General features: G+C 39.7%; 1 protein-coding gene across 18 annotated transcripts in view; it reads right to left on the reverse strand.

Annotated features, from left to right (window-relative positions):
• ABAT (4-aminobutyrate aminotransferase) overlaps positions 1-14,501 on the reverse strand; it is a 73,426-nt gene that overhangs the window by 19,763 nt on the left and 39,162 nt on the right. For all 18 annotated transcript variants that reach the window (XM_068908576.1, XM_068908584.1, XM_068908592.1 and 15 more), the window contains 3 exons: positions 11,757-11,854; positions 10,903-10,932; positions 9,912-10,029 (listed from right to left, as the gene is read on the reverse strand). In XM_068908576.1, coding sequence (XP_068764677.1) covers positions 9,912-10,029; positions 10,903-10,932; positions 11,757-11,854 — 246 coding nt within the window. The remainder of the gene's footprint in view (positions 1-9,911; positions 10,030-10,902; positions 10,933-11,756; positions 11,855-14,501) is intronic.

Below are 14,501 nucleotides of genomic sequence, written 5' to 3' on the forward strand. Positions count from 1 at the left end.
AAGCCAAAATATTTTAATACTAAAATACTCTGATTTTTACTGTTTAAACTAGAAGCAGCTAAAAAAACCCACCCAAATCTACTGGTTTAATAGCTTCACTTAAGACAGAAGCCTGTGTCCTTTTCCATTTTCTTAATATCAAGTGGTGTGTAACAATTAGTTAGCAGGTTATATCTATCCAATGAATACTATCAAATGAAAGTCATAACCTATCTCTTCAGCCTGTGCTGGCATTCCAGATGCCAGTCTGATCCTTACTCTGATAGTTTTCTCTGTATTCCTGCCTTGTCCCACAAAACCTGTTCACTGGAAACCACGTTTCCTATTTGACAATGCATTTAAGCGCTAAGCAAGTCTTCTTGGCCTCTAGCACGTCCTCTCCGGCGTGAACGGCACCTGCTCGGTCGCCAGGGTTCCAGCACCGGGAACGCACTCGTCTACCGTCCCCCTCCCAGCCAAATAAGGGGAAGGTAACCAGCAAGCAGAACAAACAAAGCGTTAGTGTACACTGAGGTATGTTACTTAATTTCTGTAACCTGCAATGATGTTGTTATCACTGGAAAAATGACACTACTAGAGGACCCGAAAGCATTAGTAGTGACAGCTTTTTATATTCAGAGGCTACAATATCAACCTAAATTTCTTTACAGACTGAGTTTTTATATATCATAATCGGACATCAGAGCAGAGAGAAATATTTTAAGGCAAAGGAAGTGGAGAAAAGTATGAAGACATGGACAGAAAGATCACAGCGGTACCAATGGCAGGCAATACCAACACAAAGCCGTTAGCATCTTCTGCAACGTGTCTTCAGTTTTCACCTTTCCTAATAATGCTCCAGCAGGATCAGATCTTGCAAAGTTTCATGGAAAAAGATAATTTATGTATTAGGACAACCAGACAATTAGCTGGAAGTATTCAACTTGAACGTGTGCCTGAAACAAAAAAAAGTCATACTCTTATTCTCATACATCTTACTGCTTCCTGGCTGTAGTGACAATACCTTAAGAAATACTATTCTTGGGCGTTTCCAGTACAGCTGGAAATATTACAAAGTCTAGAAAATCTGATTTAATTTGCATTCTAGAGTTTCTTTAAAATTTCTTAAAAGTATTTTAAAAATATTAATGAAAGGAATGCCTGGCACTTTTGTGATATGCTCAACAGCAGCATCATGCTACCATCTCACGTTTCCCGTAGACGCTAAGTACAGGCCACATGACAATTACAGAAGTAGTCTTTAGAAGTAAAAACAAAACAGCAAGCCAGTCTTTTTTCTTCAAGCCATTTGAAACCCAGTTAACGATTTCATATCTAGGAACAATGATGCTAAGACAACATTTTCTCTAAATTACCAGAGATAAAATTGTAATGAAAAGACAGGGCTTCTGTACACTGGGCCTCTTCAGAAACCGATATTTTAATACCAGCTTTCATCAAGGTTTTTATGTTGGATTATCTTTTTCAACCATCAACACCTAAAGGTCTACATCATTTTCTATTTTGCCAGTTCCTCAAGAGACTATATTAAAACGTTAACAGCCAACTCTTAAAACCTGAACGTGTGCTGAATATGAATGAATTCAAGGTGTTCATGCAGGCACTATTTGCTACCAAATGACAAGCTCAGCGCAGCACGAGACAGATGGCAGGCAGTGCTAATTGCTGTAAATTAGACTGCAGAAAGCTCTCCAAAGCGGGAAAGAAACCATGGTCAAATTTTCTTTCCAAAGGAAAGAATGGACCTTCCACTGAGGAGCGCCTGCCTCTTTCACATGGAGTTTTTAGTAAGTCACAGACCTCCGAGAGATCAAATTCAATTCTCGTTTCCCAGCTACTCTGCCAAGCGTCAGGGCAGGTTAGACAAAGAGATTTCAGAATTGCTGCCGTTTCACAACCGCTTTCTCTCCTAATATGAAACCCCGCTTGAGCTGTCATTTGTTACTTCTCTGTTGCCCTTCTCTTGTGGCTTTTTTTTTCCTTTTAAAAAAAAAAAAAAATCATTCTCCCTTTGTTACGTGACGCTAAAATGGTCTGATTCCTAATACCCAAGTACCTCCTCTTTAATCTTGACAATCAATATCAGATCCATTTTCTCCAAGATTTAACCAAAGCACCTCCACTGAAGAATGACAGCGGGCAGATACCAGCCTAACTGAGGATCAGACCCTTTGTTTCATGGTACTTGCCCGATTAAGGCATTATAAACACACGTTTTGCTATCTGGTGCAATTCTGAAATAGTACATGTCTAGTGTTTACCTCTGTGCCTTTTAAGCTCATGTCTCCTTATTGCTATTCCAACATTCTGCATTTGTCACTGATTGTGCAGTTAATAATTATTTTCAAAGAAAAAATATCTGTAAACTCAGATGTTACATAGAGGAAGAAAAAAATCCCCAAACTTTCTACTAATCTCTTTTTACATTTTCAGTACTTCACTCTGAATTCCTGAACGTTTAAACTGTTACCATGAATTTCTCAAGCTGCTTAAAGCTAAGAAAAAGAAATTAGCAATAGTAAAAGACAGACAAAGCAGATATGAATGAACACATGCATGCCACTATTGCAGTGAAAAACACCCTAACAGCAGACGTCAACGGTGTACCTAGGCAGGAGTAGTATCAAGAAGAAGCCAGTACCAAGGCTTTTTTAATTGATTAAAAATGAAACTGAGCTGCTGCTCTATTTATTGTCTTTTATATTTTTGCTTTTATTTATAGCTATTAGATTTGTCCTCTAAAAAGTCTGATGAGTTCTTAAAGGGAAAACATTAAACAGAGTGTTATGAGCTGTTGTATCTGCTGGCCCTCCCAGGAGGATCACACTCAACAGCACGTGTAAACTCTGGTCACAGGTCATATCGTGACATTAAAGTATTTTACATATGAGATCTCATGTGAATTTACAGACTCATGAATCAAAAGACGAAATAGACTTTAGATGCAATTTAACAGTCTGGAAAGCACAGCTAGCTGAATACAAACATGATTTTGGGAAAACAGATGGAAACAAGGAATATACTGTGAAAAACGTGTAAAATTTGGCTATGAAGGTATTAGACCAAAAAACACTTTCACAGCCGTTAGGATTTATTTGTGATTATTCATTAGCTGTTGGGGATCATCAAGAGTGAGTATATTACCAGGAGATTTTGATAATACCAATGGATTACATATATTAATTCAAATATAAAACGAACCAAACAAGCTAGAGACTTTCTTACCTGCAAAAAGCGCTACCCGCCCCCGGCCCCACCAGTGGCTAACCACCGTGTCCTACCCCCAGTCAGGCCACCAAGTTTGTTCAAATTTTATCAGACTTGCAGGTTTGCTCTGAACATCAGCTCTGGCATTTCAAATACGTGACTCTGTCAATGCCAACGTGTTACAGCAACTGCAGCACTGGCTTCAGGTTTTGGAGCGTGCCCGCGCCCGCGCCTCTCCCCAAAGGCAGCCAGGACGAGAGCGCCGCAGAGACGAGCGGTGCCGCTCTCCTCTTCGGCTCTCCAGACTCGAGGCAAGAGCAGCTGCCTTCAGCGTTAGACGGTTCAGAGTTCTCGTTGAGTAGCTCACTACAAAGTACGCTTCAATAATTCACTGGTAGAAAACATGGGTCAGCGCTGCATCGTTTGCTTTAGAGAGACGTACAACTGCAGTCTCCGGACCAGCCATGCATGGATCAACCAGCTGCGGTAGCTGTTTCCAAGCAGTGAAATCAAAACCAGAAAAGGAACTGCTATGTATCCGTGAAGCCCAGACAAACGTTTGGTAAAGGGGACATTCAGGGCCCTAGCTAATTGTCATCTGTCCTATTATTTAGCATCATTTCATCTGGACTCAGCTGAGGCCCTGCCAGTTTGTGTATGTCAACTGCCTCTCATTTGTGTCTGATAATGTTTCCTCCCACCACAGAGATTACACAAAGAGATGGAGATGCGTACATCCTTGCTGCGGACCAGTGCGCGATCCCTAGCGCGCACAGAGGTACACACAAAACACAAGCCCACAAGGAGGAATCCCTCGTACAAGCACCAGGGGAAGGGAAAGCACCCAGGCCTTACCCCAGAGCATCCCTCTGGAAACCTTCCCTTCTCAGTCACGGACTTACACGCCTAGATCGTGCCTCACTGTAGAAATAATTCTGCTTGATAATTTGCTGTGACCGAGTACAGAAGGAGAGTCTGTGCAGAAGGAGATTCTGCGTTATTCACTTTTTCTCATGTCCAGCTTTTTTTTTTCCCCCCTTCCTGTCTCCATTACTTTAACAAACATTTAATTAGAGAAAGATGCAATGGTTTGTCCTTTTCACCTAGAAATATTAAGATATTAAGGATGCTTTAAGGTTAACATGATCAAAGACGCTTAATCTATACCTATCGACATTCGATGGGATAACTTGCTTATTTACACGTAAACCAATATAGCCAACGTAAACCAATGTCTTCACCAGCGGAGCCCAGGAAATTTTATTTTAAGCCCGATTTTTAATGTATGGCACACCAAAGCTAGAGACTAAGATCATCTTTTATATCCCCTTGTAAACACAGTAGGAAACCTCATCTTCCCTGCTATTCAAGAAGTCAGACTGCTCCAATTTTGTCACAAAAGCACGTCATGCTTCTGAATTCCTCATTCTAGCTGAATGATGACCACCCTTCTTACCCTGTCTGAGCGATGGAGCATTAAGCTACAACGTTAACAAATTAATTATAAATTCCACTTAGAGTATTTAGTTCGAAACAAGGAAAGTCTCCAGATCATCTTCTGCACATGCCATGCTGCAAAGATTCTGTCAAGATTATTATGAAGATAACACAAGCAGTTATCTGGACACAGACAATTAAATTTGCATTGCATCTCCTTGTCAAAGGGAAGGTTTGTGGGTAGGTTAGAGGGAATGACACAGCTAGCGGCTACTCTGAGAGCACCTCTGAGAGTCTATGTACTGTTGAGAAATCTCCAAACTAAACCTTAAAGAAGTTTGTCATAAACAACTACCATTGCCTAGGGAGCTTAATGATTAGCTCTGATACTGCTTGTAAAAATGTGCAGTTCTGCTGATGGTACCAGGATAGCAGGAAGAATGCAGAGACTTTTGCACCTTCTCTTAGGTAATGCAAATTCAAGGCTTCTACATACCCCAACTTGTCTCTTTCCATCCATCCAAAACATCTCATCTTCCATTCTCTCCACTTCATGCCAAATGGCTTGGTCCTCTTCCTAACACTACCTGTTCTGCTGGTATATCCTCATACAGACCCCAGTAAAACAACACAGATTCCTTAAAGCTTGACTCTTTCTGAAAGAGCAGGTCAGCATGTAGAAAGATGCTAAACGGGTAGGCGGGTTTATATCCGTAAAACTAACAGCAGGAGGAACTATATGGTAAAATAACCATTATATAACTATTATGAGCAAATCAAAAAGCTCTGGACTGAGACTTGTTTCATTGCCAAGAGCAGTCCAAGGCACTGTAGCTTTAAGGATCTACTCTCTCAAACAGATCCAAGTAAGAACGGGCAGAGCTGGCTCTAAGAGAAGGGCACCTGCTTCATCCCTCTTGCTGTGTGCCAGTGTGACAGGAAAGTACATGTCCTCCAGTCTCAGGAAAAAGGAGGCTGCTAACATCCTCGGGCAGAGAAAGCCCTGAGAATCCATTCGAACAGAGCACCAGGCTGAGGCCCACAATGGCAAACTACAGCTACCCAAACCTCCCCAAACAAGAGCAGACATCGTCCACGCTGTAAAACAGACTATTTCACCTGGGATTCCAGGTGGTGCTCTAGTGAACATCTCAGCAGAATGCCTCCTTTCCTTTGGCTCCATGGGCTTTTTAATTCTACTAGATAGATTAGATACAGGTTAAAAGGAACATGTTACAGTTCTCCAAAAACCATGAGGTAAAAAACTGTTTTAATTTTTGGTTCTCACCAAGAAAAGTCCAGAACATTTTTGCCTAGAGGTCTTTTAAATTTCATTCCTTATCGCTCTGCACAGGCACTACCTGTGCTACCTCTCAACCTCTGCTGATAAAATTGTAGTGTGGCAGATCATTATCACATCTTGTACAGTCCTGACAGATTCATAAAAGATTTTATTGGATTTACTTGCAAAGAGACAAGCACAGACGACCAACACTTTGGCCTGAAAACAGCAGTTCACCTAGAATTCTCACTCTGATTTTGTCCTGGTCTCCCAATCTAGAACCTAACTCTACCACCAAAAAGGACATTATTAGCAACATCTGCAGCTTCAGAGAGTCAGTTGTGTCATTCAGTTCAACACACAAAAAATAAATAAAAAATAATACTGTGCGTTCAGTTAGACTGAGGTTAGCCACTAAGTATTGAATTTCCCTTTACTTGTTGCTGCTGGATCCATGCCCTGAGAGGCTGTATGTACTGTACTACGCTTCCTAGATGAGGAGCATGTTCTCTAGGGGAAAAAGCTCTTCCTCACAAAGGCATTGCCATACAGCAAGGAATAACTAGATGGTTTAGTTGAGAATCAGTAACAGGTAGTGGAATCTTTTATATCCATGTCGTCATTTTCAATGAGAAAAGGAAGAGAAATGAGGCAGAGAAAAGGAAACTTAGAAGGCCCTGCTAGTACATAGCATGACCAGAACATGTATCTCAGGTGAATTAATAGATCTCAATCCAGTTCTGGTCACATACTATATTACTATTAGATGTGCACATAATATAGGTATGAACAGTCAGTTTTTAGACAGTTCTAACCAAATTAGGTATTATTCCAAGAAACAAACTGATCTCCTGGACCCATTAGAATTGATTGTAAGTTTAATTTAAATGATTAACCACCTTTCAGGCAGTATAAAACTAACTGCGTTCTCATTTCCATGGCTTGGGGAGAAGTGTCTGGAAATGGAGGTACGCAGATGGTATACATTCAGCCCCTCTCTGATTCACGGTTGAATCTAATGTTAGCAGGAGCTGTATTTTTGCCCTCTATGCTGCCCTTATCTCTCAACAGTCTATCCATCATCTTTTCTTCAATACCAAATTCACTTACAAGTTGCATTATATTATCCTCATCAGGTAATAAGACGACCATGTGTTGTATTCCTGAGAACTTCACTTCCTACCTGCCAGCATCCAGAATGTAGCTGTCCAATTGCACTTTGCATTTTATTTCTTGAATAGTGTGCTTTGATAACAGGTTAGTCATCATTTGGGGTGGGGGGAAAAAAATCAAACTAAATTAGAACTGTCAAAATTCTATTTTAAATCAACAAGACTGAAGGAGACATAATTCACACTCAACTTGCTCAATAGCCTGGAAAAACGTATTTCAAAGGCATGATCTTTGTTCACTGAATTTTCCACTCCTTTCAATCACTGAAACTCACCTCTGTCAAATGCCTTAATACGTAAGTGTTAGAGTGAATGTAGCAAACAGCCTTCCCCCTTGGTTTGAAGGAATAGATCATAAATTCTATTCCTTTTTCTGACCCAAATTACTAGTAAAAGTTGGCTACAGTTCATATTCGTGGCTGGCATCCAACCTCCTTTTATACTCATTTTCCATCATTAGAGCGCTACAATTAGAGCTATCATTAGAGCTATCAGAAACGTTCAGATAAATCATTTCATGGTTGCAATCAGAGCCAAAGCAACAATGGAAGGGGCCCCAGAAAGGTGGTACAAGTACACTAAAACCCCAACAGTAGATGGTGTTATGGCCACCTATAAAGATTTGCAGACCTTTGGCACAGGGGTGAACAGTCAACAGGAGCAAGGGAAGAGATGAAAAAGGCCAAATGAAAGAGAGCTGACTGCCCAAGAGTCTAAGTGTCTTACTCTGATTCTAGTTATGGCACAGACAACTGCAGTATGTTAACTATAGTTTGGACAAGAGAAGGAGGAAAAAGAAAAGGCGGGGGTAGCCATCAACTGATTTAAGTTAACGTTAGGCTAAAAATAAATAAATAAATAAATAAATAAATAATAAATCTAGCCGCTTGGATTATATAAGAAAAAGCTATACGATATTTAGCATGTATAAACACTGAAGTTGTTCAACTATTTATTTACATATTTTAAAGACGTTCCGCCCAATAAGAAAGCTTTTTTTTTTCTCCCCATGGACAAAAGATGATGAGCATTGCTGACCCAATTTTTAACCTTTCAAGTAGATATTATACAGTCCATGTGAAAGGACTATGAATTCCCAATAATTTTTCACTCTTCATTAAACTAAGGGAATCTGTGAGCTTTTATGTGCGCCTAGCTACTTCTTTTTTTAACTGAAATAATGCTTCAAACAGTTCATCTTCTCCCTTAGCCAATCCCAGTGTTCCCAATACTCTGCGAACTTTACTGGATTCGGTAAGAATTGGACAGCCAGAAGACCTGGGTGGGTGAAAGGAGGGGTTTCTAAAATTACTGACTCCTGAAACTGCCTATTACAAGTCAGCTTCTTTAGAGGAATTGTCCATAACAAACCTAGATTCTCCTTTCTTGCAAGCCATTATAGACATGCCTTTATACATTAACAGGTATGCTCTGAACACACAAGTGAATGATAGGAAAAACAAAGGTCATCTAAAAACTAGTATTAATACTTAAAAATTTTATACACAAAATCGTATTAAGAGAAGTACTTGTACCATCAAGAACTAGAAAGTTAGAAAAATTTCAGTATACTGCCTGTTATGACCTTAATTTCATTCCTTTGGGGTATGCACTGACTTGCCTCTAATTACAGGATTACACACTAGTTTCTCCAAAATAGCTTTTCTTGCATGAAGAACAGGAGGTCTTGAATACTAAATATGATTTCTTTTCTAGAAACCCCAAAATCCAATTCAATTTAAATTAGAGGAGGATTAGCACACAAACATTGTGCTCACCTCTGTTTCTGTTTAGGGCTAACAAAATTATTTCAGTGTAGCCTCTAAAAAAGAAAGAGTATCTAGCTATTGTGCTGATGAAAACAAGCTGCAACCAGTAGAGAGTCCTGGAATGCTTTCATGTTTAAGTTGCTAAAAGAAGGCAACAATATTAAGCACCTGCAAAGATTATTTGAATAATTGCAAGCCCTTTACAGTTGCAAGGTCTTAAACCCTAGAAATTTGGGAATGATCCGAACATCACTAAATTCTATTTTTGAATAAAGGAGGTTTGTTGGGATGATTTTGTGTCATCACTGTTTCTATACATAGTACAACATCTACCTTTTGAATTACCAGTACTTCTGCTATTTTTTCTTCTACAAAAGCATAGCTTTCAGAACAACCATGGACCATCAAACTGAACACCTGCTGAAACTCATATTCCTTGCAGCTGAGGTCTACATCTCTGCCGGCTTCTTTTTCTTATTGAAACGCTCCTCAAAAGTCAACTGAGTTTTCCAAGCACTGACAACTCCATCTTTTAGTCCCTCAGCTCAAGTGGCCTGCCACCTTTACTTTAATTCAGCACCCCAGTTCAGTGTTTGGTCTTGTTTCATCCTCTTGGAGTCCACATGGCCAACTCTTTTCAGTTTTCTTCAGATGGAAGTATTCACTAAAGTGCAGAAGGAGTACCTGCTTTTAATGTAGAAAAAAAGCTACGTATACTCTTACAAAATGAAGTATGCAAGTCCAGGCAAACAAACACAACCTAAGTTGCGGAACTTGCATATTCAAATTAAAATTAATATTATAGCTCCTTTCAGGTACCACTATATGCTTCAAGTGAGCCACAGGCATTGAATTTTAACGTAGATTCCCCAGCTATAGAAAAACAGCACTAGCTGATACACAGCAGCAAGGTACTTGCCAGTAAGGTCAGCGAAACCTGATGCAATGAAGCATATTTTATGTCAGCTATTTCTCTGGTAATAGCTGAGATGAGAAAAAATAGCTTGAGAACAAAGCAAAAGTATTGGTGCATCTGTTTCCTACCTATTGGGATGGATGAAATCTGAGAGTAGAGGTCCAGCATGCGATTGCCATCTGCATCTACTAGGTAGTTCCCTCGGCTCTCTTCATAATTGCAAAAAAAGTGTACAGCTTCTGTATTCTTAAAGGAAAAAAAAAACAAACAAATGAATATTTTAAGAAGTAGAATAGTCCTTGCAGTTTGGAGGAAGGCCCAACTAATGGATATACAGAAAAATCTGATAAAAATATCTAATGATAAAATATAAAGACACATTATATGTATTTTAGGAAATTTACTGTAAAGCAATTTTTATGAAGAGGGACTGTTAAGAATCGTCTGTCCTAAGGGAAAAAAAGAGGCAGAAAAATGCACACTTCCAACACCTACCAGTTTAAAAAACAAACTGTGACTCTGAATAACTCTCAGAGAATTAAATAAGTCTGCCAGTCCCCAGTAACTACACAGTTCCAGATCTCAGAATAAAATTCAGAGTCTTCCCTATACAATGATTCATAATGATGTTTACAATTACATAAAAAGGCACTCATATCAGGCTGACAAGCTTTTTCATAATGGAGGTCGATGCACAGTAGTTTATGAAGATGCAAACATGCACTTTTTTCTACATAAAGTCAAGCACACACTTGAGAAATTGCTCTTCTTGAGAAGGCAACATACGCTTGGGCTGGCATACTTTTAACCTCAGATATACCTATGCTCTTATCAGCCACTTCATAACAATGCCAAAAGACACATACAGTAGTGTCCTGAAGTAATTAAAGAGAAGTGATTTATCCTAGCAAAATAATTCTGCAGTATTTAAAACAGACTGGAAAAGATTTTATTCAAATGCACACCCACAGCATACAGAATATACTCAGCATTCAAATCCAGATTCAAGTATTTTCTGCCCCTTTTTTGTATGACATTGAATATGCCAAACAGGATCTTAAACAAGTTCTGAAATCACAGTAGTAACACCCCCCAAATTCAGAGAGCTTGACAATTTACCTGAATTCCGTTCAGTTGTTTCATTAATTCCTGTAGAAAAACAAAGATCAAAGAGCCTCAGGTTTGAAATTACTAAATACTGAAAAATACATATGTTTATTTTATATGACCACACAAACTACGTGCAAAATTTGCAATCCTTTGTGCTTTCCAGGAAACTACTTGCCTTGTGAAACTTCATAATGCATCTTGCAAACATGACAGTCAAAAATTGTTACTGTGGCATGTAGAGCTGTATGGATTGCATATACAGTTTAATTGTAAATCTCCAAAAAGGTGAAGCTTCCTCTTCTAAACTGATCAACTGAATCGAGAAAACAGTAGAGAAAACAGAAAAAAAGAGAAAGCAGAGGCCTACGCAAGGGATGCTAGCACACTGGCTCTAAAAAGATAGAGAGCTGGCAGACAGCTTTTCCTTGCAAGAGGCAGCACCAAGGAAGTTACTGAAGAACAATTACTTTGACACTGAAAGGAGTTTTAAGAGCCTTTGCTCTAAAGTTTGTTAGTTTTCTTCAGCTGGTTTAACAGCTACGGACTCTGCCAGAGTAAAACATTGTCCAGCATATTGAAACTTTTGCTTCATTTCAAAACACCAAAGCATTGTTTCACATCATAAAAAAAGAGAGAACAAATAAATAAATGGGACAGACAGAGAGATGGACAGAAACGTTTTCTGCCCTTTCTAGTTTTTCATTCTCAGCGTCTTGATACAAGTGGACGTACACTATTGTGAAATGATGTTTATTCATATTGATATCAGATCGAACGTGAAACAAAACTTGTTTTCTAGCAAGTCATACACAGCTAGAGGAAAAAAAAAACAAACCACAAGCCACTATACTTCAGAAACTTACTCTAGATCGTGGCCCAGGAACTTCTGTCTTCATTAGGGGTCCATCATAATCAAAATCCACATCAATTTTAGCTGCAGCTTGACTGATACATCTATGTCCTGTAGGAAGTAATGAAAACCTGAGTTACAGACTGTTTTCTGGGCTCTCCTCTCGGAGGAGATATCCATACTTTACCTGACTGAGAATGCTCGATAGATGAGACCGACTGCATTGTACTTTCAGAAGTGAACTAAATATCTAATCTTAGGCAAGCTAGTATCAGTGAGACAGATTTAAAAAAAGTTCAGGTGAAATAATAACAAAACTCTGGATAAATGGAGGCAAAAGCTACTGTTAAGAACTGGAGGACTAAGAGTACATCTGCTTCCATCTCTGTTGTTGATTCTGCGCGTTACATCTTGAGCAAGTCTTTGCCTTAAATTCCCCATCCGTGTGCAGAGATGGTTCACTATCAGTAATAACCGACAAGCCTGATGAAGTTCACAGGTAAAAGCATTACAATACTCTGCAACAGCTAAAAGAATACTGTTCGGGAAAAAAGATTTGTGCCTCAGAAAGGAAAAAGGCTGTATTTAAGCTAACCCAAAAAAATCTCACATGAATCTGGCAGCTTGCACCGCAGCTCTGAAAACTGGGTCGAAAATAGTGACACTGTTTATTCTGACTTGTGACTGGGCTGCTGCTCTTTATCCATGCTTATAATGGAGGAATGATAATAAACTTGACATCTGTAATGAAATCAAAGGGTAATGAAATCAAGGGATCTCCCATACTTCATCAGTAACAGGCTCTGCTCTCATTTTTGAAGTAACTGCTCCAAATATAGGGTCTATCCATGGTTCATAAGACAAAGAAGCTTTATATATGTCTTCACCAACATAGCAAGATTTCGAGTAAAAAGAGATGGTGACATGATGTCTGTGAGGCTTAGCCAGCAAGGTATGACAAGTGGGATTCATCCCCCCTGACTGTAGCTTCCAAAACTTACATAGCGATAAAACTAGACCCCAACTGTGTGTCACTGTTTAGTGACAAGGTCATGGCAACACCTTTTGATTCTCCAAGTCCATTCTCTCCATCTAAATTAAGGTGTGTCAGGAGGCCAGAAAGGAGCACATTGTGCTGATAAGAAATGGATAGGGCACAAATAGCATTTTAGCTCAAAGAGGAAGTGCTGGATCTGCAAAAGAGAGAGAGAGACCTATCACAGCACAGTTACCTCTGCTAGCATGTGCACGAAACACAGTCCACACAAACCAGTACTCAGCTCAGTCGTGGAAGGCCAGACACAGAGTTACAGTGTGACTGTACTGCGGGAACACATCCGATCTCTGCTAGCTCTAGTCTCCCTAAACACTTTGGTGGTATAAAGAGGGAAAGTCTTTAGAGGATGCACTTTCAACACATGAAAAGGAACATGCTTTTATTACAATGCTAGGCAAAATGCAAGTCGGGATTACGGCCCACCAGTGATGTCAAGCGGATAAGATTAATAGATGTGATTAAAAACCATTCTAGTTACGGTAAGCATAAATTCTTAATATGCATATGTTCCATTAAGGGCATTACAAGATAATATGAGAACTGTACATTTGCAACAAAGGAAGCACAAGACTCAAGAGCTCTATAAGGCGTCCAGCAAGAGAACATGAGCTTGCTCTATACGCTACAATTAAGCGTAGAACTAAATTAACATTCTTAACCATTTCATTTTGTCATGAAGCTCCTGCAAGCCCTTGCCCAGCATGACAGCAGACAAATTAACCTTAACGTGCCTAACTCCAAATGCAGGGACACTGCGCTTCTACCAGATCAACACCTGAAAGATTAGGTCATAATTTGTTTTAGTCTTGTGATGGGCATTTTTGTTAGGTGCCATTCGGAACACCCCAAATTAGGATACTTAGCTCCCTTTATCACCAACAGAAAGCTGAGTATCTTCAGATGCAATTTAGGAGCGCCTAGTTTACTGTTGAAAGTTAGGCAATATGTACACCAGCCTGGGGGGATTCAGCGTAGCAAAGTAGCACAGTTTGAAGTTACCATTCACCAATATCACGCTGAGTGCCCGTGCAGCACTGCCAAATGCTAAAATGATACAACACAACAGAATTCATCTGCGCTCCAGAAAGGGAGACATATGGGAAGGCCGGCAGGCATCCAAGTACACCGAAAGCACCTGGGCGCAGCGTTACCTGTCAAGAATCCTAGACAGCACTGGCTCTGACTTTAGCGCATGCTGGCTCTGCCGAAGCCCAGACAACATCGGCTCTTTGTACTTCCATCCACAATGACCTCTCGCCCCCACAATTTAATTTTAAAAACTTACTAGAAACACTTTTTGAAGCAATAGCCATCAAAGAAAACAAATACTTGCCAAAGAAAACAAGAGAAGTTCTACTACGATACTTCTCAGTAGAGTAGCATTTTGAATGCAGCCATTTGGCCAAAATTTCTAACGGTGACTAGACATACTTGCCTCAGTTTCTGAGAGCCCAGGTTGAGATGTCTAAAGCAAGCCCGATTTTCAGGAAGTGCTGAGTGCTTATCTGGAAATCACAGCCCTTTAAAAGTATTTCTAGCTAAGCACTTAAATTCACTGCTCAGTTTGGAAAAACTTGGTCTGCAAAGATTATTCTTCTCCTCAGCTTTAATGTGACGTGTTACATCTGAGATGCGTCACTGCCTCCTCTGCAAGGCTATTAATAGGTTCTGCTAAAGTAATGCCTCCTCATTTTTGTGTCA

This window comes from Struthio camelus, chromosome 15 (assembly GCF_040807025.1).
Source record: "Struthio camelus isolate bStrCam1 chromosome 15, bStrCam1.hap1, whole genome shotgun sequence".
Classification (NCBI taxonomy): Eukaryota; Metazoa; Chordata; class Aves; order Struthioniformes; family Struthionidae; genus Struthio; species Struthio camelus.